This window comes from Bombina bombina, chromosome 2 (genome assembly GCF_027579735.1).
Source record: "Bombina bombina isolate aBomBom1 chromosome 2, aBomBom1.pri, whole genome shotgun sequence".
Classification (NCBI taxonomy): Eukaryota; Metazoa; Chordata; class Amphibia; order Anura; family Bombinatoridae; genus Bombina; species Bombina bombina.
This window is the reverse complement of record NC_069500.1, coordinates 1123216592-1123242355: the sequence shown is the minus strand read 5'-3', so window position 1 is coordinate 1123242355 and position 25764 is coordinate 1123216592. Positions and strand designations below refer to the sequence as shown.

The 25764-nt window shown below is 38.2% G+C and overlaps 1 protein-coding gene across 1 annotated transcript in view; it reads left to right on the top strand.

Moving 5' to 3' along the window:
- The window catches only part of C2H4orf45 (chromosome 2 C4orf45 homolog), a 97456-nt gene that overhangs the window by 38022 nt on the left and 33670 nt on the right, over window positions 1–25764 (top strand). Inside the window, exon 3 of the mRNA XM_053700836.1 lies at window positions 17650–17708. Within this exon, the coding sequence (XP_053556811.1) occupies window positions 17650–17708 (59 nt within the window). The remainder of the gene's footprint in view (window positions 1–17649; window positions 17709–25764) is intronic.

The window sequence follows — 25764 nt, the reverse complement described above, 5'->3', positions numbered from 1 at the left end:
GGCGTGATACATTTGTATATCTTGTAACACTAGAGTGTTATTTTATAACAATTCAAAGTTTGTTATATAATGGGGTTTGAATACCTAGGCTTGATATAGTAACTCACTGTAATGTTGGAGATAACCAGTATTTCTTATGTTTATTTCTTATGTTTATTACTTAAATACCTAAAGTATGCACCAATCACACTGACTACCAATGTTGTTTGCCCTGCTCATGTTTATGTACTCTATACAACTCTGAATATATTACATTAACTAGTAAGATTGGGGTTAACCTAAACTTTTTTGGCTTTAGATGTTTACCACTGTGCACAACTCATAGTGAAATCAAGTTTGGGATAATTAATCTTATGAATACATTCAACATAAAAAATACTGGTTATCTCCAACAGTTTGCTCGCTTACATCTCAGACCACTGCAGCTGTGCATGCTCAGACAGTGGAATGGGGATTATGCAGATTTATCTCCTCGGATAAATCTGGATCTAAAGACCAGAGACTCTCTTTTTTGGTGGTTGTCACAGGATCTGACCCAGGGAATGTGCTTCCGCAGGCCAGCATGGGTCATAGTGACGATGGACGCCAGCCTCTTGGGCTGGGGTGCAGTCTGGAATTCCCTGAAGGCTCAGGGTGTTTGGACTCAGGAGGAGTCCCTACTACCAATAAATATTCTGGAACTGAGAGCAATATTCAATGCGCTTCAAGCATCAAGGGGGAACAAAGAGTTCTCTAGCAATGATAGAGGTTTCCAAGATAATTTGATGGGCAGAGACGCACACCTGCCATCTATCCGCAATCTACATCCCAGGAGTGGAGAACAGACTTTTCATCATGGGGAGTGGGAGCTCCATCCGGAGGTGTTTGCGACATTGATTCGTCAATGGGGCACACCGGAATTGGATCTGATGGCATCTCGTCAGAATGCCAAACTTCCTTGTTACGGATCCAGATCAGGGGATCCCCAAGCAGTACTGATAGATGCACTAGCAGTACCTTGGTCGTTCAACCTGGCTTATGTGTTTCCTCCCTTTCCTTTCCTGCCTCGTCTGATTGCCAGAATCAAACAGGAGAGGGCTTCGGTAATCTTGATAGCGCCTGCGTGGCCACGCAGGACCTGGTATGCAGATCTAGTGGAAATGTCATCTCTGCCACTATGGAAACTGCCACTGAGACAGCACCTTCTCATTCAAGGTCCGTTCCAACATCCAAATCTAATTTCTCTGCAGCTGACTGCCTGGAGATTGAACGCTTGATTTTATCTAAGCGGGGATTCTCTGAGTCGGTTATTGATACCTTGATTCAGGCTAGGAAAATTTACCATAAGATATGGCGTAAATATCTTTATTGGTGCGAATCTAAGGGCTACTCATGGAGTAGGGTTAGGATTCCTAGGATTTTGTCCTTTCTCCAAGAAGGATTGGAGAAGGGATTATCGGCTAGTTCCTTAAAGGGACAGATTTCTGCTTTGTCAATTTTACTACACAAGCGTCTGGCGGATGGCCCAGACGTTCAGTCCTTTTGTCAGGCTTTAGTCAGAATCAAGCCTATGTTTAAACCTGTTGCTCCGCCATGGAGTTTGAATTTAGTGCTGAATGTTCTTCAAGGGGTTCTGTTTGAACCTATGAATTCCATAGATATTAAGCTTTTATCTTGGAAAGTTTTCTTTTTAGTTGCTATTTCTTCTGCTCGAAGAGTTTCTGAACTTTCTGCATTACAATGCGACTCGCCTTATCTTATATTCCATTCTGATAAGGTAGTTTTGCGTACTAAACCTTGATTCCTTCCTAAGGTTGTTTCAAATAAGAATATTAATCAGGAAATTGTTGTTCCTTCTCTATATCCTAATCCTTCTTCTGTTACATAATCTGGACGTGGTTCGTGCCTTGAAGTTTTACTTACAAGCGACCAAGGATTTACGTCAAACATCTTCTCTATTTGTTGTTTATTCTGGAAAGCGTAGGGGTCAAAAAGCTACGGCTACCTCCCTTTCTTTTTGGCTGAAAAGCATCATCCGTTTGGCATACGAGACTGCTGGACAGCAGCCTCCTGAAAAGATTACAGCTCATTCTACTAGAGCGGTGGCTTCCACATGGGCTTTTAAAAACGATGCTTCTGTTGAACAGATTTGTAAGGTTGCGACTTGGTCCTCCCTTCATACCTTTTCCAAATTTTACAAATTTAATACTTTTGCTTCTTCTGAGGCTGTTTTTGGGAGAAAGGTTCTTCAAGCAGTGGTGCCTTCTGTTTAGGTATCTGTCTTGTCCCTCCCGTTCATCCGTGTTCTGTAGCTTTGGTATTATATCCCACAAGTAAGGATGAATCCGTGGACTCGTCGTATCTAGTAGAAGAAAAGGAAATTTATGCTTACCTGATAAATTGATATTTTTATTTTCAAACTTCAGTCACCTCTGCACCTTTTTAGTTTCTCCTTTTTCTTCCTATACCTTCGGTCGAATGACTGGGGGGTGGAGTCAAGCGAGGAGATATATAGACAGCTCTGCTGTGGTGCTCTTTGCCACTTCCTGTTAGCAGGAGGATAATATCCCACAAGTAAGGATGAATCTGTGGACTCGTCGTATCGTAGAAGAAATCAATTTATCAGGTAAGCATAAATTTCCTTTTTTCTCTGAATCGTGAAAGAAAAAAATTGGGTTTCACATCTCTTAAGATTATCATTAATACTCAAGAAAGAGACATAGAATAAAGACTCAATTTTTTTTGTTTCGTCTTTAAAATTTAAGGGAATTTATCACACTTTTTAAAGGGACACTGAACCCAATTTTTTTCTTTCGTTATTCAGATAGAGCATGCAATTTTAAGCAACTTTCTAATTTACTCCTATTATCAAATTTTCTTCATTCTCTTGCTATCTTTATTTGAAAAGAAGGCATCTAAGCTAAGGAGATAGACCATTTTTGATTCAGAACCTTGGACACCACTTGTTTATTGGTGGGTGAATTTATCCACCAATCAGCAAGAACAACCTAGGTTGTTCAGCAAAAATGGGCTTTCATAATTCAGATAGAGCATGCAATTTTAAGCAACTTTTTAAATTTACTCTGATTATTAATTTTTTTTTTGTTCTCTTGGTATCTTTATTTGAAAAAGCAGGAATGTAAGCATAGGAGCCGGCCTATTTTTGGTTCAGCACCTGGGCAGTGCTTGCTTATTGGTGGCTACATTTAGATACCAATCAAGAAGCGCTACCCAGGTGCTGAACCAAAAATGGGCCAGCTCCTATGCTTATATTCCTGCTTTTTCAAATAAAGATACAAAGAGAAATAAGAAAAATTGATAATAGAAGTAAATTAGAAATTTTCTAATGCTCTATCTGAATCATGAAAGTTTAATTTTGACTAGACTATTCCCTTAAGTTTTATTTCCAATTATATTTGTTAGATCACATCAAATATTCAAAGGATTTTACATAGCATTGCACGCTCTAACCTTGAATCATGTAGCAAACATACATCTTAAAAGACGTAAACAAGCAACTAATGCCTGTAAAATCAATACAAAAGCCTCAGTCTCTTAAAGCAATTCAATATAGACCATATCAGTCCCCATAAGCATCAGGTCAACCACATGAGCAATGTACATCTATGTAAGAAGTGGGACGTCCTATAGCTGCTCATTAAATCCAGTAGTTGGTATATTTTTTAGCTAATCGCAGCTTTGGCTGCACACAAAGGGCTGTATTACAAGTGGAGCGCTAACTGTTGTATGTGAGTGATAAGGGGTATTTTGTGGCTCTTCGCATGTGTTGAAAGTAGAGCGTGTATTACAATTTGAAAGTAAACACGAATTTAATGTGCATCAGGCAAGTGCGACTTCAGAGCTCTGGTTAACTGTTACGAGTGACAAAAAGTTGCACAAAACACATAAAAAATACATTATCATGTAAAATTACACTAATGATAACACAGTCTAATAAAAAATGTTTAAAAAGCAGAGGCTTAACTAGAAACCATAGGGCCCAGGTGCAAGAATCAACACAGGGCCCCCTATAGAGTAAAACAAGGTAGACTCACAAGAGCTCAGGAGTGTGCACGTGTCTTTAGTACTCTATAGCAGCAGTGTTTTGCAACATTGTATAATGAAGCTACCAATAACGTTGCAAAACGCTGTTGCCATAGAGAACTAAAGACACATGCTCACTCCTGAGCCTTATGAGAATACCTAGTTTTACTCTTCAATAAAAGATACCAAGAGAACAAAGCAAATTTGATAACAGAAGTAATTTGGAAAGTTGTTTAAAATTGCATGTTCTATCGGATGCACAAAAGTTTAATTTTGACTTTACTGTCCCTTTAAATCGATCAGTCTTACGGACTAGTGATTTAAATCAAATCCACCCTGCCTGCACCCCAGGTCCCCAGTGGAAGTGTAATTTCTTCTCCTGATTGTGTTTACATAGGCCTATCTTAAAGGGACACTAAACCCATTTTTTTTTTTCTTTCATGATTCAAGTAGAGCATGCAGTTTTAAGCAACTTTCTAATTTACTCCTATTATCAATTTTTCTTCGTTCTCTTGCTATCTTTATTTTAAAAAGCAGGAATGTGATGCATAGGAGCAGGCCCATTTTTGGTTGAGAACCTGGGTTATGCTTGCTTATTGGTGGGTAAATGTAAGCCTCCAATAAGCAAGTGCTGTCCATGGTGCTGAACCTAAAATGGGCTGGCTGCTAAGATTTACATTCCTGCTTTTAAAATAAAGATAACAAGAGAACAAAGAAAACTTGATAATAGGAGTAAATTAAAAAGTTGCTTATAATTTCATGCTCTATCTGAATCATGAAAGAAAAAAATTGGGTTCAGTGTCCCTTTAAGAACACACTCCAGCAGGTAAAATGGATAATTGGGAACAATTTAAAGGGGAGAAAACTGTCCTTTTTTATGTATGCAGTGCAGACATTAGCTTTTAGAGTAAGGTCATTGAACAATGCTTGCGCTGGCCAAAAATATTTCCAGACAAATAGGCAAGAGAAAATACTTTCTTTTATCCTAAATAAGGATCCTTATAATCCTGTAACTGTCAGGTGCTTGTCACTAGTTATGTAATGGGTCTAGAAGACTATATCCTTCTAATGAAATATACATTTGAATACAGTTTTTCACTTGGGCACACCAGTAAACAATATAAAGGAAAAAGCTTCAAAAGCCATGATACCTGAAAAACTAACACTAAAGGAAACCATAGATTAACGGCCTCTTAATTAAGCTCAAATTGAAAGCCAGATGGAAAGAATTTATTAAAGTAAGGGAGTAGTCAATTTTTAGAAGTTTTGGGATTTAAAAAAAATGTGTACCTTAACATATTCAGTTGCAGTGGATCCAGACAATACATTGTTTTCAATTACTGATGAATTTATGCACATTGTACAAAATAGAAAATAAAGGTAAGGGAGTTATTTTAATCCTTATTATGAATGTTATAAAAAAGTTTTCAACATGACTTTCCATAGGTATCTCCAGGGGTGGCTGGTTCTGTGTGCCCCTTCAACTGTGACTATCATCCCTCTCAATATAGTGATGTTTTACTACCAATAATATATATGTATCTTGAAACTCCCAACAGTGCATTAGTCTAAAATATACATGCTTCTCTGTTTAATGATTGTATCTATGTATATACACGGATATTGATAATGCCTTTTACATTTTCAGATGTGTTAGTTTCATAATCTGCATCGAGCAGTATAAATCCATAATAAAATAAAAAAAAATCTCCTAAAGCTGCAAGCTTTTCACTAGCACCTTGCCATCATAGCTCAGCTGACAGACACTTCCTCCCACGTGCTCTGTCTGCTGAGAGTTCTGTCTGTTTACATTCTACAGCTGACCCACGCTGTTCTGAATCTCCGCTCTTTAATTGGTTGACTCTTACACTAGTCCCACCCCGGGGCGTATCTGTCATTTCCAGCTCAGGAACTTCAGCGGGATATTCAAAAGAGTGAATAGTAATATAAAAGAGCGCGTTAACCATTAACACAATTAAAATGATGATTATCCCCAAATATTTATATATCTTTCAGACATTACCAATCTCTCTACCATGTCAATATTTAATGACCCAACAGAAAATGTTAGAATCTTTTATTTGGTCATACAAAAAACAACAGAAGCGTGCATTACCCTTTACGATGGAGGACCAAATATGCCCAACTTAGTACATTACCATAAAGCAGCACAGCTTACACAAATAATTGCATGGAATCATAACTCACCATCAAAACTCTGGATTCAAATAGAAGCTAATTTAGCAAATCTTCATCAGATGAGAGATGTCTGCTGGATCCCTAATTCAACTAGACCAACACAACTTAAAGATAATCAATTCATGAGGGCTACACTAGAAGTAAAACTACAGGGAGTGCAGAATTATTAGGCAAATGATTATTTTGACCACATCATCCTCTTTATGCATGTTGTCTTACTCCAAGCTGTATAGGCTCGAAAGCCTACTACCAATTAAGCATATTAGGTGATGTGCATCTCTGTAATGAGAAGGGGTGTGGTCTAATGACATCAACACCCTATATCAGGTGTGCATAATTATTAGGCAACTTCCTTTCCTTTGGCAAAATGGGTCAAAAGAAGGACTTGACAGGCTCAGAAAAGTAAAAAATAGTGAGATATCTTGCAGAGGGATGCAGCATTCTTAAAATTGCAAAGCTTCTGAAGCGTGATCATCGAACAATCAAGCGTTTCATTCAAAATAGTCAACAGGATCGCAAGAAGCGTGTGGAAAAACCAAGGCACAAAATAACTGCCCATGAACTGAGAAAAGTCAAGCGTGCAGCTGCCAAGATGCCACTTGCCACCAGTTTGGCCATATTTCAGAGCTGCAACATCACTGGAGTGCCCAAAAGCACAAGGTGTGCAATACTCAGAGACATGGCCAAGGTAAGAAAGGCTGAAAGACGACCACCACTGAACACGACACACAAGCTGAAACGTCAAGACTGGGCCAAGAAATATCTCAAAACTGATTTTTCTAAGGTTTTATGGACTGATGAAATGAGAGTGAGTCTTGATGGGCCAGATGGATGGGCCCGTGGCTGGATTGGTAAAGGGCAGAGAGCTCCAGTCTGACTCAGACGCCAGCAAGGTGGAGGTGGAGTACTGGTTTGGGCTGGTATCATCAAAGATGAGCTTGTGGGGCCTTTTCGGGTTGTGGATGGAGTCAAGCTCAACTCCCAGTCCTACTGCCAGTTTCTGGAAGACACCTTCTTCAAGCAGTGATACAGGAAGAAGTCTGCATCCTTCAAGAAAAACATGATTTTCATGCAGGACAATGCTCCATCACACGCGTCCAAGTACTCCACAGCGTGGCTGGCAAGAAAGGGTATAAAAGAAGAAAATCTAATGACATAGCCTCCTTGATTACCTGATCTGAACCCCATTGAGAACCTGTGGTCCATCATCAAATGTGAGATTTACAAGGAGGGAAAACAGTACACCTCTCTGAACAGTGTCTGGGAGGCTGTGGTTGCTGCTGCACGCAATGTTGATGGTGAACAGATCAAAACACTAACAGAATCCATGGATGGCAGGCTTTTGAGTGTCCTTGCAAAGAAAGGTGGCTATATTGGTCACTGATTTGTTTTTGTTTTATTTTTGAATGTCAGAAATGTATATTTGTGAATGTTGAGATGTTATATTGGTTTCACTGGTAAAAATAAATAATTGAAATGGGTATATATTTGTTTTTTGTTAAGTTGCCTAATAATTATGCACAGTAATAGTCACCTGCACACACAGATATCCCCCTAAAATAGCTATAACTAAAAACAAACTAAACACTACTTCCAAAACTATTCAGCTTTTATATTAATGAGTTTTTTGGGTTCATTGAGAACATGGTTGTTGTTCAATAATAAAATTAATCCTCAAAAATACAACTTGCCTAATAATTCTGCACTCCCTGTAGATACTAAAAGTAAGCTACACTAATCAAATATCGCAACAAACTTTCTACAATAGTCTCACCCTTAAAGGGACATTTCAGCCAAAATTGTAATCCACATGGATGTATTTCTGTTCTGAATAGAAACATTTTTGTAATATACATGTATTAGTAAAAATGTTTCTAAAAAATGCTATAGTGTTTTCAAAAGTGTATTTAAGTATGCACAGTGCACCAGCATTTTAAACACAACTCTTGCTCAGAGAGCCTAAGCTGCTTGTACCATCTGAAAATTACTCAGTTTGTTAATTGCTGACAAGATACAAGCCCCACTGGTGCTCTGAGCAGCTGTAGTATTTAAAATGCTGGTGCACTGAAAATATCTAGCTATGCTTCACATGCACATGCAGAGAGAAATGCTAACACTAAAACAGTGATGACGTTTACTAGAAGCATTTTGCTAATACATGTATATTGAAAATATATTTCTATTCAAAAGTGTAATTAATCTATGTGCATTTCAATTTTGACTGGAATGTCCCTTTAACACCATTACTAGGCCACCACCTCTTTTTTAATCAGAATCCTTTCAAATTTGACACAGAGAATATACTATATAAAAACGTACCCTTATTCCTACTTACTGACCAATCCCAGGTTAAAGAAAGGCTAATACTACGAGATGACTTAGGATCTCCATTCCATAGCTGGTTTTTATACTTTCAAGTCTGGCATGCAATAAATGACAGCCCTCATAAGAAGGACATTATTCGTCCACTTAGACCATTCGGACATATATATGTTTAAATTTTGGCATAAAGAAAGCTCATCTTTCCATGTCATATAAGATACTTAGAGGTTGATTCCCATATAAAAAAAAAAAAACAACATATCTTCCTAAATGGGAATTAGAACTTCAGAATCAATTCACAGATAAGACTTGGAAGCGAGGATTCAAAATGACTCATTCCTCACCTGTGTCATCAATACTAGCATAACTTAACTATAAAATTCTTACACGTTGGTACCTCACTCCTCAAATAATACACACAATCTTCCCTGGGGCAAACTCAAGTTGCTGGAGGCGTTGTGGTGAAATAGCTACACATTCACACATTTGGTGGTCATGTCCAAAGCTAAAGTCTTATTGGTCCCAAATAGAACATTGTATTAATAACACGCAAAACTAAGACCTCTCCCTTACACCCGCTATTGCACTTCTTAATCATAGCCCATATGCAGGATGCGCTTATCGCACAAAGTTACTACAACTAATGCTATCATGCGCCAAACATTTAATTCCCAGACTCTGGAAACAACATTCATTCAATGGGTATCTGAAATTAACCACACTCTCTCTTTAGAAAAAAGACATTACTGTTATATTGGTAACAGGATTACATATTAGGCATCATTTTTATTTGGGAGCAAAGACCACGAACATAGTTAATGAGTCACTAATTATTTTACGAATTGATCGTTGTTTTATGCTTGACGATCAGCTGTGTCCGTGTTGTCATCTATGTGTAGAAAAATGGTTATTAAGATTTTGTCTTACAGCATGTTCACTCAAATGTAGATGGTATATGATGTAAACCTTCCTTTCCCTCTCATCTCTCCCTTACATTTATACACTTACAAATTGGTAGAAAGTTCAGCGGAATATACGAATTGTTTCTGTGTCTATGTAACTTATGATTATTGTATATTCTCATTATTTCTGTCATTTTCAATTGTTCAACTACAATAAAAATTATTTGAAACAAACAAACAAACAAACAAAAAAGGGCGCGTTAGCCTCTCAGTTGCTGGTTAAACCGGCGGGTATTTTCTTAATAAATCGCCATGCTAATGTGGTAATTTACATGTTGAGTCGTGATGTACGGTACTGGCTGCACGTTCTCAGCAGGGAGTGAATTCACCCAATTGCTGTCTGCCATTCAACTCAAATGCACACATTTTTGAAAGAAAGCGAGGTGTAAGAGAAGTAGTGAGAAGAGTCCTTTACATATGCACACAACAAACTTAATTACCGATGTTTGGCGAGTGGGGGATGCCAAATTTGTAGCCATGTCCAGCTATGACACGTAGGTGTATATAATAAATAATACTATTTTAATACTGAATAAAGCTGTCACACATCGCGGTACCCAGCTCACCCCGCCTTCTCCCTACCTGCAGAAGAAGAAGAACTCCCGGTCCAGCCTGATGGGCAGTGCTGCTCTGGGAGCCCCCTTCCTTCCCCACACACTTCCAATGTGCAGCTTCGGACGAGAGCTCCTCCCTCCCGTTTTGATTTGAGGTACGACAGAGCGCTTCCCACCAATGTGGATTAGTCTGCCACTGCCCCTGCTAGTCTTCCTGTTCCACTTGCCGTGGTCCCAAGGAGGAAAATTACAACGGTGCTTTTTTTTAAAAAATACAAAAAAACTCCACAGTCAGGGCAAGGGACAATGCAGAATGCTGGGGCCCCCCAGAGTCGCCAGCCTCAAGGGCCCGGTCGCAGTCACGAAAAATGTGACCGCCGTCGTTATGCCAAAGGTTATAAATGCTCAAAGAAATGAGGGCTTTAACAGAGATACACACATACATACACATGTTTAAATATGTATATGTATGTACCTATAGCTATATAGGTATAGATATGTATTTTACATGAACAGTATCAGATATATATATAGAAATATATATTTAATAATAAAAAGTACATTATTTTCTATGTGAAGAACATAGGTATGTAAAATATGTATTTTGTGCAAATAAATAACAATTATTAAACATACTTATGTTACATTTTTAATAATATTTTATATGTAATATTTCAATAATGCACATTAAGATTACTAAATTTTAGAGAGGGAAACAGGCACAGGAAAACAGGGGGCAGAGCCAACTACAGAGGCGTTCAGATGTGTTTACTTGGAGCTCCGGGCTTTTAAATTTAATTTTATGGCTTAATATACATCTGGAGAACTTGAATCGCTACTACCTTATATCAGAAGTCAATTCTCATCTGTTTTACCCTTGGAGAGACTGGGGTAGTGTCGGTCAGGGAAGATATAACTGCCTTCTACCTAGGAACTACGCCACGTGGAGCCATCAGAAGCTGCCTATACTTATAAGGCTATACTGACATGGAAGCCCTGAATTCATGGGAGCAACGCACTCAAAGATTGTTGGAAAGTCATTATCAGAGCCTGAAAGGGGACCTTATATCAATATTTTCTGCTCTTATACCGCCGCTGGAAAATTCAGACAAGTGCACTGAACCTGTACAATGTAACGGGGTCCATCTGAAAAGCTAACATTGAGCTCTAAGCACGGCAAACTGTGGAGAGTGTCAGACCGCTATCTTGAATTGCCCATACCAGCTGGAAAAGGAGCGGCGGAGACATCACCCTTTGACATCTCACACGCATTGGAAAGCATACCTAAGGCTCTGTTGCCTCATTATGATGCCACGTCTCCTAGCCCCATACCCGGAGAGGTGACCAGTGTTAGCAGAATATCCGGCATTAAAGGAGGGCCGCAGATCCCCACTATCAGGTTTTTCCTACAGACTCAGAAGGCCCACTTTAGATGTGTCAGTGTTACTTTCGGGCAGAGCTTCTCAGCAATTTCGGCGTCTCTGGCTCTCTCTTATGTGGAGTGGGGTAAATTATCGGCTGACTTAGCTTATATATCTAGCCTTCTTGCTGGTGTGGGTGTAAGATGACTGGACATAACATATAAGATTCTCTGCTTTCATGCCCTTTATCAGAGCTCTGCCCCACTCTCTCCCAAGTGAACTATAACCTATTGTCAGGTAATGAGCCGGTGAAACTTACTTGTAGTTAGACCCTCACACTTATCAGTATGGACACTTTTGCATTTACGGCAGAGTCTGGCTCATTATTACCTTAGGCGGGTGTTTGATTTTGATGATCCAGTGACTCACAGCAGTTCTCAGTGATTCTATGGGACTGCCCTTCCATTTCTCTGTTCTCATGTGTTTATATGTTACTTTATTATCAGTGTCCTGTTCCCCATTTAATTTTATAATTTATAGCAGTTTTGGACACACTTAATACATAAGTAGGATTTATTTTGCCACATATAGATTTTCTTGAGGATATGCTCTATTACCCAATTTAGATAGGCTCATTACCCAATCTCATGTAAAGTGTACTTTCTTCTAGATGTCTATTATTATGTTATAACTAGGGAAATGATATGTTCGTTAATCTTCCTATTGCCTAAATATCAGGATCTGTAAGCAGACACGTAACACTATAAAGTTTATAATTTTTCAGTTAGGAAGAGATGGGCCCTTAGGGATATCCCCTAGCTCAGATTACTCACTACCACATTGGTTACATTGCCCATTGTTCTGTTTATGGTTACATGATAGCTATGGACTCCTTTGGCTGCCCTTTAAAGCTTAAACAATAACAGCCAATGCTAGGCGTCTCTATAGCCCTTTATTGCAGCAGGCTCAGTTTTCATTATTAGATATGGGCTCAAAAGTAAATGTACATCTTTATATGCACCTCTTTATGTCCAAGTGGTTTACTGGACTTTAGCTCTTATTCATTTGGAAAATGGAGTCGTTAGGTTACTATCCTGGGTTATGCTCAATTAGAAAACCTATATATACTTTTACAACTTATCTAGCTAAATACAGTTCGTGAGCGCCCAGAAGGTTTATATTTGCAAAGTGTAACATACATTGCTTAACCATGCTATCACCATCTTCTGGCAGATTTGATTTATTGTGACAAAGTTTGTGTCGTACATATTGTTTGCTATATCCCTTGTGTAAAGGACTCATGTTTGATAATTTGTTAGCCATTGCACTAGTTCAAGTTTGATCTTTCCTCAATGTTATTTTTATTAGTTCCACTAACAATCCAACTCCCACCCAGGTGCATACGTTGGTCTACTGCGTAAATTTTAGAGGCCTACATTATTTTACTAGTCTATTATGTACAGTCTTGGCTCACAGACCAATTACCATAGGAGATCTAATCTACTAGAGCAGGGGTCAGCAACCTTCGGCTCCCAGATGTTTTGTAACTACATTTCCCATGATGCTAAGATAGCCTAAAGAGTGTCTCATCATGGGAAATGTAGTTCCAAAACATCTGGGAGACGAAGGTTGCTGACCCCTGTACTAGAGGGTCCTGGACATTGCATATAGTCAAAGTACCTTAGCTATTCACTATGCTACCATATATTATCCCATGTCACTAGTTTACTATAAAACTTGGAGACTCACTAAAAGTTTACTTTGAGGAGCAATAGTGTTGCATGCTGACTGATGCACCTTACTAGTGTTCGCTTCCTCTTTTAACCAATACGACTATTATAACTTTGTCACTAAATGTCTGTGTTCTAGAGCTGCATCTCTACTAGACCCTAAAGCACAGATATATATATACAGGATTCTACAGGAATATTAGGCGCTATAGATATATCCTATTTTATTCAATATTGTACACTGAATGCCCTATGTCCCTACCTATTCACTGTATACACAACAGGTGGTCCCTCTGAAGGCCGCCCCTTTGTTTATCTGTTTATAGAATATGACTCCTGCTTACCTCTCCCACTTAACTAGTCTAGTACGATATAAGACTCCGCCCCCTCATCTTCCCCTCCCCATTCCACTTCAAGCGGCTCTTGCCCGCTGAATTCCCTTCCCCCTCACCGCTAACTTGGTCCAAAAGTGGCCACACAAGATCTAATCCCCAATTGCTTTAAATATTGTCTCCTCCTTAGATTACATAACCGTATGAACAGCAATTGGGGGACCATTTCTAGCTTTATTATATATAAAAATGAGGTTCCATTATCATCAATCTCTACACAGGTTATATATATCTCTTAACTATACTCTTGTTTGTTGATTTTTAGTTGTAATTCTCATTGCTCATAATATGTGTAAAGTGGATACCCGACACTGCTTTATATTATATGGCTTTGGTCCTGATATTCTTCCAGAGACGTTCAAATCTTATGCCCAGAATGATTTTGTCTCTATTTCCTTGCTATGTTTTTGGGTATATAGTGCATGTTTTATTGATATATTTTCACTGTCACTGGATGAATATGTCCTGTATTATTCTTTATAACCTCAATAAAAAAAAAAAATTACTAGATTTTCATGTGCGCTAACCTGACTGCGTTAAAATGTAAATTGTGAAACCCGATGTGCAAAAAGCATAATTTACATACCTATGTTCTTCACATAGAAAATAATGTACTTTTATTATTAAATATATATTTCTATATATATATCTGATACTATTCATGTAAAATACATAACTATACCTATATATCTATGGGAATAGATGTATAGGTGTATATATATATAATTAAAGATTTTCACATCAAGCAAAGACACACTGCTGCAAAACTGTGTATATAAGCCATAAGAAATGTATTCACTTAACCTTTTAGCTGTGTGCAACACAAAACAGTTTATTGTGTTATAAATGGGTTTGTAATCTCTCATGTGTTGTTGCCGTAACCCGGTTATTTGCAGGAATTTAAATTGTTTCAAAGTTCTTACTTATAACACTCTTGTTTCCAGATACACATAGAGTGTTAAATGTATATATGTTCGGCTGGGTGAGTTTTTCATATACACTATAAAATATTATGTTTCTCCTTTGTAGGTGTATATGTTCAGATGACCACCAAATTCTCCAGTATCCCAGTATAGTATAATGTATCACAAGTAAACGACTTAGGATATATTAGTGGTATCGAACTAACTTTGTGTGTTTATAAAAACATCAACCCAGGTTACTCACAATTATCCGGCCCCACTTTGCGGGATGATGGAAAGTTTCCAGGCACTCCTCCTCCTCACCGGATAGCGTCTATTCAGTACAGAACCAGTAGCTTAGAAATCTCTGCGGTGTATCTCACACACCAAAAGGAATCCAGCAATACCACAATGGCGAAAAATAAGCAATCATAGACCGAGCTGAATCATTGCTGTATATTTATTGTCACATCAAGAAAAACAAAGGTTCCACCACTCCACACACATCAGCTACATCCATGGGATGCCCTGGGTGCTCAATAGCACTCTCAGGAAGCTGTGCTGTCCCCAAAGTCCCAGGCAGTTAACCCCAGATAAGCCTGGGTGCAAGGCCCATAGGGAAAATTACAAAATAAATTAATACAACACACAGAGAAAGTCCAGCACTCGCTTGCAAAATCTGGGTCCCTAATACAGCCATACAAATGCAAGCTTTGTTTGATTAAGAGCTTGCATTTGTGTGGCTGTATTAGGGACCCATGTTTAGGAAGAGACCTTGACGAGGTACCTGGGCTTGTCCCATTTGGCCAGATGCGGTAACTAACCCTTCCATTTTGCTTTTAATCTTAGCTGAGAGCTTGCAAGCGAGTGCTGGACTTTCTCTGTGTGTTGTAATAATTTATTTTGTAATTTTCCCTATGGGCCTTGCATTATAGTAGGATTTCATAAATAGCAAGTACATAATACAAATAAAATGCAATAACATATACTCACATTCAGATATGACCAGTAGATTTTAAAATGTACTTCATATTGCTGGCCTCCTGTATCATGTGACAGCCATCAGTCAATAACAGACTCAAATACTTATATACTGTGAACTCTTGCACATGCTCATTAAGAGCTGGTGCCTCAGAGAGTGTGCATATAACACACAATTTTATAATGAAAGTAAGTAGGAAAGTCTCTTAAAACTGCATGCTCTAACTCAGGGGTCAAGTCCAGTGGGAATGCATTGGAACAGAGTTCCTGCACTATTTTTGCAGGTGGAACTAAGTTCCTCCTGAACAGAGAACAGAAAAGGAAACACATATGCACACAAAGAAAAATAGTCCTTGCAATTAAACAACATCTTGGCAGTAGGATAAGCCCTTTATTCTATACACTAATAGCATGTGCAGTCTGCTTATTTATGTTGGTGTCTCTATGTGTCTATCAATTTATGGTCAGCAGGCCAGATTCTCTGCAGAATGCTGACCTGGGCAAGATAATGTATTTGCTGCAGATTCAACCTTACCAGCAGTTTCATCCCAAATTGCAAGGTTACCTGTTTTGCTTTTAGTGTAACTGTGCCCTCCTGCTTCCTCTGCCAGTGTTACTTGCCCCTCATTTACTTGGTATATACATATAAACAGTGTGTGTGTGTGTGTGTGTGTGTGTGTGTGTGTGTGTGTGTGTAAAACAATATTAATTGTGAGGGGGTAAAAGTCTTGGTGAGTTCCCACACTTTTTTTGTAGGACTTGAGCCCTGCTCTACCTGAATCATGAAAGTTTAATTTTGACTTTAGTGTTCCTGTGATGAAGGGAACACTCTGCCCATGGGTAATAGGTTTTAAGTCTTTCTCCTTGATGACAATGGGCATCCCCACCTGTACTAAAAATGTAATTAACTTAAGTAATGGAATCATGCTCACAGTAGGGATGTGACAGAGAGATAGTAAAATGTTCATTTGCCATTGTTCTCTCTATGTATTGGTGTTTGAGGAAATTGTGAGCAATAAAATATGGAGGACTTTGTGTAGATAATTAGATAAGCTAATTAGGATTGCTCTCCCTACAAGCTCAACCCATTTAATTGGGTTGTGGCTTCAATTAGCCGAAACAGCTATTTTATATAAAAAATATACAGAAATGAGCAATTTCCCATACATTTTAAATTTTGCAGATGATATAACAAGTAATTTGAAACACATTAAGGGAAAACCAATTGGATGGTACACTGTCCCTTTAAGCATGTTTATGTTTCACAAAAAGCAATAACTTAGATCAAGCTCCCTCTGAGATAATGATTGGTGCAATCAAGAGTGTTAAAGGAATACTGTAGTAGTACTTTATTTAAAAGAGGACATTTTTAAATACATTGCAGTTGTTTCTTGTTTGAAAAAATACTTGTTCCTGTCTTGAATAAACCATTGTTTTATTGCTGTTTGCAGAGAAGTACCTTTGTTTACTAACAGACCTATGGGAGATTAATTATCATCCAATGAATGAGCATTAGTAGGAAGCAGATATTTGATACTGCAGTATAGGTTTCAGTTTAAAGGCACATTAAACATTATGGGCTAGATTACAAGTGGAGCCCTAATTTATCGCATTATGGGCACGCAAAAAATAACCAGCCATTGCAAGTGGCTGGTTATTGCTACCGCAAGCTCACGGTAGCAATGAATGCGCAGAAAACTAACCAGAGATCAGATCCCCCAAACTTCAGTGTAGTAATCTTTATTAAAAAAATAAAAATAGTAGCATCTTTATTTTTCAATAAAGTAACTACACAAAGCAGTTATAAGGGGCTACAGCTGGCGGTTGTGCAGTGTTGGGAAAAAACTACTCTGAAAAGTTCCTTTTCATTGTGGCCTATGGGAACTGTGTGTCCTCTGTACACACACACACACACACACACATATATATATATATATATATATACATATATATATATATATATATATATATATACTTATGTGTTAATATGTATATATTCATATATATTTATATTTGTGGCCCATCAACTACAATGTTCAGAGTTAAATTACAGGAAAAGCAGACAAAATAAATAATGAAAGTGCATTGCAGACATTTTATTAAATACAAAATTAAAAAGTTTATGGTGAATTTCGAATAATTCCTTCATATGCATAGTAGAAATAAGTACAATGTTCCTTTCAGTGCCTGAGCAATATTAATTAGATGTTTATTTCTTCACAGCTTGGAGAATTCCGTAAATCTTGTGAGGATAAGAGAACCCATATCTATCAAAGTCCATGGTAAGTACTGTATGTTAATATCTATCAATGTAAAGTGTAGATAGGTTGCAGTAACATATTTTCCTCTCATTATTATTAGCATTTATTTGTATAGTGCTGCAAAATTCTGTAGCACTGGGTACAGAGATAGGGGTGTACAATGACAAGGGTTTGTGAGAAGATACGAAAACCTAACAGACTAAACAAATCTAGGACAGGAGGCAGAGGGCTCTGCTCCAGAGAGATTACAGTCTACTGGTTAATGGTGCAGAGATATAAGGTTTAGGTAGATTATGTGAATTGTAGTTGAAAGAGAAGGGGCAGTTCTAAGTATTGGGAGACCACTAATGGAGCTAAATCTTTAGTACTGTGTTCTAGTACAGTGTTTCTCAACCTTTTTGTAGCAAGTACCCCTGAAGGCATACAATTGTTTCCTATGTACTCCAAGTGTAGCACAAATATTATTTATCTTTTGCATGAGGAGCAAAGATGGAAATCATGTGCATCACTTAATTTCACAAGCTTGTACCAGATATATTAATGAAGTAAATATATAATAATCAGATATTTGTTTTATGTGTTCCGGAATGTAATATTTGGCAAAATTACAACAGAGAATAATAAACACATAAAACACAGGTATATGGTCCATTGATAGCAATAATTATATGCAATTAATGTGTTTCTATCATTAAAAAAAGAAGAAAATAAACTCTTTACTGAATGATGAGGAAAGTAGTATACCTGGTACCATCTTTTATTTTTAATGAACAATTTCCAGTTTATCTGTCTTGTTTTACTGCGGTACACTTTAGTATGATGCACTTTACCTTTTTCACAATGGTACTTGTCTCTGTGACACTTGCTCACAGATTGGCCGCGATTCTGCAGGGGGCGGTATTGCACCAGCAGTTCACAAGAGCGTATGCTATCGGCATTTATCGATGTGCAGCGGACATGATCCGCAATATCGGATCATGTCGGCTCGCACATTAGTAAATAGGCCCCTTTGTCCTGTTAGGAGTGTACGAGGGTAGAGATGAGAAACTCAGCTTTCTTTGGCATGTCATTTTTACAATAGCTACATCAGGTAAAAAAGGGCCAATCCCCGGAATACCCCTTACCAATGCCCCAAGTATCCCAAGAGGTACACGTACCACAGGTTGAGAAACTAGGTTCTAGTATATGTGTATATAACTTTACAATCTGTAGTGCTAAACTTCTGATTCTTACTGCTAACCTTTTTTTTTTTTTCTTCCTTTTTTATAAATACAAAGTTTGGTTTTGTACTCCCTTGTATTTGTATTTATAAAAAGGGAGACTGACCATCTTCCATTGGGTAAAGCACCTCACCCAAGCTCAGGTGTACTCTTGACAGTTTAATGGAGCTATGTATATAAAGTCACGGAGTCTTATTCTATTATGAAGAGAAAAAGCAGGAATGATTCAGCCCATAAAGGCAAAGGACTTTAGTGTTAGAACAACATTGGGACATCTTGTAAGTTAGTGACTGGCTAAACAGAATATGGCCATATTGTGTGACAGATCCCCATTAAATTAAAATAAAAAAAATCTAATATTACAAAAAATAAAAAAATCTAAGATTACAGAAAAAAATAAACTAAATTATCAAAATAAAAAATTTAAACCTAATCTAATACCCCTATAAAAACAAAAAAGCCACCCCGAAATAAAAACACCCCCTAAGTTTTACAGCTCTTTTACATTAAAAAATACAAATTAAACCCTAACAGTAAAACCCCACATGGACCCAACCCACCAAAATAAAAAGTAAAAACTAACTCTAAAAATCAAATCAGCCAATAGGATTTAAGTAGCTCTCGTCCTATTGGCTGATTAGAAATTTTCAGCCAATAGTAATGCAAGGTACCCCAATATAAAACGGGTACCTTGCATTTAATCTTCCATGTGCGGCAGACAATAGCATGAAGAGGAGCCTCCATGTCTGCGCAGCCGACGATCCTGCTCTGCGCTGCCTTCGATCCATGCCACCGAGATGAAGAAAGAAGATGGTCCCGCGCTGGATGAAGATGGAGCCACCTGGAAGAAGACCTTCACCGCCGAACTTCAGGAATGGCGAGTACCTATATCGGGGTTAGTGTTAGTTTTTTTAAGATTATGGCTTTTTTTTTAATGGGCACTAAAGAGCTGATTGCCCTTTTAAGGGTAATGCCCATACAAAAGTCTGGTTTCTATGCTTATTGGATTTAAGATAAGGTAGAGTATTCCTATGTTGAAGAATATTGTATTACTCCATTATTTGGGTGTAAAAGCTATGATCATTGTTCCTCAATCTATGCCCCAACTGGGTAGACCACTTATAGGTCTTATGTCTGCATTGTGTAACTATAATATAGGGGTATTCTTGGTAGAACTTGATAAGAAGAATAAAAACATAATAATAAAAACATAAAACAAGCAAACCTAAAGATCTACATTGGATGAGCAATTTAATTATTATAAGAAGTTCACCTATGTACTCTCTTATAAATACAAGGATGACACACACATAGTTTAAGTATCGTATCCTTGATTATATTGTAACATGCTACTCGTGGATAGTATTAAGTATTATAGAGTGACTGGGGTCTGTGGATAAAGCCATGATATCCTGCTAAGGGTAAGAGGAATACAGTGCATCTGGCTATTAAAGGTAGATTGTACTGTTAGAATTCATTTTATACACCCCACAGCAATATCTTAGGAGTTGTGTTCGTGTTGCCTTCCTCTCAGCAGCTCCGGCCGCGAGCCGCACAAGGAAATTCAATTTATTCTTATCGCTGCAGGATGCTATCTATATGGTGCGATCTCTGCTACTTCTGTACCCAGTATTTACAATTTATCAAGGTTAGTGGCTATATAAATAGAACATTAAATGCTCAGAAACAACATAATAGATAACTTAAATAGAAAATCAAACGATACAACTCCATTCAAACATTCATTATCTGAGCAGTGTATGTGACAATGTTTAATATGAGCTCTATTAAAAATCATTAGCCCCCCAAGTCCAGCTGCCCGTAACAAATGGTGTGGAATAACATTTTTAGAGTTTTCTGGGAATACTTGCCGGACCATGTCAGTTGGCTCAAAAGATCAGTGTTCACATTACTTTTCTGTTGGTCCGTAAAAGCTATGGCACCTTTTGTGTCGCATAGCTCATCTGAGATTGCGAGCTTTTTCTTAGGTGCCTCGTGGTATTTCTGAACTTCTATTTACGGTGTTTTCATATCATAGGCTTGGCGACTTGTCGCTTGTGTCTGTCCAGGGGTCCCTCCCAAGCCCCTTTAAAGGCTCAGTTAGTGCCAAAATCATGTCTGCCTGGAATTTACGCTGTTGTTTGCTGGTCGGCACCTTAGGTGGAGAGGCCTCTTGGTAGTTATTTCCCGGGTAATGTGTTGTGCAAAGGCTGGTTTGCTTGTCAGTGAGAGTAGTAAAGTTTAAAAGGTGTTCCTTGATGTGGCATAGCTCCCGGGCTCAGTGAATGGTGTTATTCAATGGTGTGAAGCCCTGTTGTGCGCAAAGTTTTATTTCCATGTTCTCAGTAGGTCTGTCATCAGCTTGTATATCATACCTCCCAACATTTCAAAATTAAAAAGAGGGACCCCCCCGGCAAAAAAAATGAAATGTGGTGGGCGGGGCTTAAAAATCATAAGACCAAAGTAATATAAATAAAATTCTAAATAAAGTCATATAGTTTAATACACTTAGGCAGCAAATCAAACACAAGCTCAAACCACTGGTATGGCTATGTGAGCTATGTATTTAATTAGCCTTTGCAAAGACATTGCTAAATATTTTTATCTTAATTGGACATTTAATAATAAATTCTTTAAAACTACTCTCTGCATTCCCCATTAATATTCTAGATTCTGGCCTTTAAAGTCAGCAAAATGCACAGTAGCACACTACATAGCATACACTTACACATGCAGATACACACACACTACATAGCTTACACTTACACATGCAGATACACACACACTACATAGCATACACTTATACATGCAGATACACACACACACACACTACATAGCATACACTTATACATGCAGATACATACACACTACATAGCATACACTTACACATGCAGATACACACACACACTACATAGCATACACTTATACATGCAGATACACACACACACTACATAGCATACACTTACACATGCAGATACACACACACTACATAGCATACACTTATACATGCAGATACACACACACTACATAGCATAAACGTACACATGCAGATACACACACACTACATAGCATACACTTACACATGCAGATGCACACACACACTACATAGCATATACACTTATACATGCAGATACACACACTACATAGCATATACACTTATACATGCAGATACACACACACACTACATAGTATACACTTATACATGCAGATACACACACACTACATAGCATATACACTTATACATGCAGGTACACACACACACTACATAGCATATACACTTATACATGCAGATACACACACACACTACATAGCATATACACTTATACATTCAGATACACACACACACTACATAGCATATACACTTACACATGCAGATACACACACACTACATAGCATACACTTATACATGCAGATACATACTCACTACATAGCATACACTTAAACATGCAGATACAAAGACACTACATAGTATACACTTATACATGCAGACACACACACACACACTACATAGCATACACTTATACATGCAGATACACATACACACACTACATAGCTTACATTTATACATGCAGACACACACTACATAGCATAAACTTATACATACAGATACACACACACAGTTATGGATACAGATAGACACACACACTACATCATTTATGGGTATCTGTAATTCATTGTATGGGGTCCTGGGGTTGGCAAGCACATTTGCTGGCAGTCTGCGGCTGCCACTGCTCATTGTATAAAACTGAAGGCATGCTAGTATTATCACCAGGGGTTAGAAATCATCATTACCAGAGGTAGGTTAGAGAGGTCACCATTACCCGTGGTCAGAGTGTATACAGCCTTCTTACTCCTGCTTAACCCACACACCATTCTTTTTCCACAGGGGATATAACAGGTATCTAACCCTGTGAGAGCAAAGCCAGCTGCTTCTGAGTATGGGCCCAATAGATTTAAAAAAAAAAAAAAAAAAAAAAAATTTTTTTTTTAAATGCCTGGGGCAAATCGGGACAGATGGCTAGCAACTCGGGACAGAGGGACAGACCCCTAAAATCGTGACTGTCCCGCGAAAATCGGGACAGTTGGGGGGTATGTGTATATTGCTATCTGGTTTTATCTCAGCGACTGTTTGGGATGTGTTATTGTCGGTTATCTTACGCATCAGTCAGTCGTATGGAGCTTTTTCCATCAAAAAGTTCATGAGTCGCTCAAGTTTTTCAAATTGTGCATGGAGGGAAGCTGGTGTTTCCATATTTTCTACGGCAGCCATGTTGCAGAAAGATCCTTTTCTTCAGGGATATACAGCGTGCAGGTGGTTTAGTAGCTTGCCACTTTAGATATTTAAGAAATATAAGGGTGTCGGTACAAAGGTGTTGCTTCCAGGTTGTTGTTTTTTTATGTAAACTTAGGTTGTTTTTTATGTAAAGAGGATTTTTTATTTTTGGTAATTTTTATTAATTTTTTAAAGTAGTCTTTTATTTTTATGTAATTGTAGTTAATTGGGGTTAATTTAGGGGGTGTTAGGTTATGGGGCTTAGTGATTAGATTGATACTTTGCATTGTGTGTGTGTGGGGGGGGGGGTTGGAGGTTTAGTGGTTAATAGATTAATTAGGTATGGAAAAAATAGGCAAATATCCAGAACGATCCGACTCCAATTGAAGATAAAAAATTAATACTTAATTCATACAAAAAGTTAAAAGTCAAAAATAGGCAAAATAATGACAAAGCTGATGATGATGGTGGTCTATGATTATGGTTGTAAGGACCAAAACCGGTCAGACCATTCTACTCTTGGACGCACACCCTGCCTAAGAGTAAAGCTTTGTCATTGTTTTGCCTATTTTGGACTTTTAACTTTTTGTATGAATAAAGTATTAATTTTTTATCTTCAATTGGAGTCAGATTGATCTGGATATTTGCCTATTTTTTCCAAGTCTTTTACGGAGCACTGGGGCTCCTCAATACTTCAGATGACCACACCTCCAGAGCCAAGGCCCTATTGCAAGCCACGCATGCCTTACCCGTGACTTCACGACATCGAACCACACTCAGACACAGATTGTGACCGCTCACCGCTGCTTCGTGGAGGAGTCACTCAATAGGGGAACAAAGCTTGCTATAGCTGATGTGGAACTTGAAAGAGAAGTCTTTTTCTACAAGCTTTGGGATATCTGCCATAACCCCTGACGGATCTGACAGCGGTGAGTCCAGGTGTTACCGCTCAATGAGTGAGACACAATAACACCAGCGCTTTGCTTCCCTCATTATACTCGAGATCACTGGAGGGGGGATGTCGGTTTAAATGTTAATACATTTTATTTTAGTTGCAATGTGGGTGGATGGTGGATATAGGGGTTTTGATGTGTCGGGTTAATTTTCTGGAGGCGGGTTAGATTTTTACTTGTGATTCATTTTTTGTTTTTGTTTACTTAGGCTCCATCAGTTCATAAACTGCTGTAAGTCACTGGCGACTCCAGAAATGTGAATTTCCGTACAATTCTGAACCTCGCCAGTTTATCCGACTTACTGCAGTATATGATCTGCCGGTGCCGTATATGTGATTCACCCGATGTGCGCGGTGAACTTACGGGTGGCATGGGTTTCAGCAATTGCGTTGAAACATACGCTGTATATGTAATCTCACCCAATAACTTTAAACATAGTGTGTGTATATAACTGTGACTGTAGAACATCATGTGCCTGGTCATAGTGCATCTTTCTTCGCTTTGGCCTCCTTGAGGGGGGCATCTAAACATCTAGACTGAACATGCCGAGGCCACCAAGTGCATTTTGCATTTAGATTTAGGGAATCTATATGGCCAATTGCAATTGGATTATTCCATGATGTAATAACTGAAATTAAGAGGATGATGAATAACAATTACTATTAAAAGTATAGTGCCCTTGAAGAGTATTTTTTTCTTTATTTTTCACCCATCTCACCCACTTCCAATAGCACAGACCAGGCTGCCAGGCCAGAGTGAACCTTCCTTTAAAAGCATAAGGATGCTGCCAATGTGACCACATTAGAAAACAATGATAAAATGCTACAATTTGTTTTGTGTTTAACTTTGCAAATAAAGGCAGCTCACAACTGTCAATCAATTGCTAACCCTGGGTTGAACACGGGCAGTGATTGTTGGCTACGCACAAATGCAAGCCCTGATTTACTCAGTAGCCCTGTTTAGTGACCAGCATGGTGTTGCTAATCTGAATCTGACCTTTTCAAGGGTATTAAATAATGTTATGTTCAAGCAAAAATGCAATAATAAACTGCTCTGTCACATTAGAGAATTATATTAATGCTTGTTCATGTCCCTTTAATAATCATTTATCTTAATAGAGGGTTAGTCAGACATGTATGATCTCGACCAGTTGAATGTCCAGTGAATCTAAACGTTCTAAGGTCGCTTATGCATTGTTTAATAAACTGTATGTGTTGACACAAACAATTCTGTAACAGCACAAAGTCTGGGGAACCAAAGTGGGAACCAAGGGAATGCTGTTATGTGGAAGAAAAATATTTGTGTTTAATATAACTTGTCTGCATGGATCAGTACCCAGATGGGACTTATTAGCTCAGTGCTTATGATGTCAGTGGCAGAAGGAATATTCTGTGACTTTAGGGCCATCTGCTGTAAAAGCTGAGGTTATGCAACGGTAAAACAAATCAGCTCTTTAATTCATCAGCATAACTCAAGGTCTTACATTAGCAGAATGACTTAGTATGAGATATTTACATGTTGCTAAAAGACTAATAAAACTGCTGACATATTATAGGTAAGGCAAGCTAGATGCAATGGTCAATCATGATCCAGTTCTGTGACTTGCTGTTATAAAACTGTGTGTGTGTGTG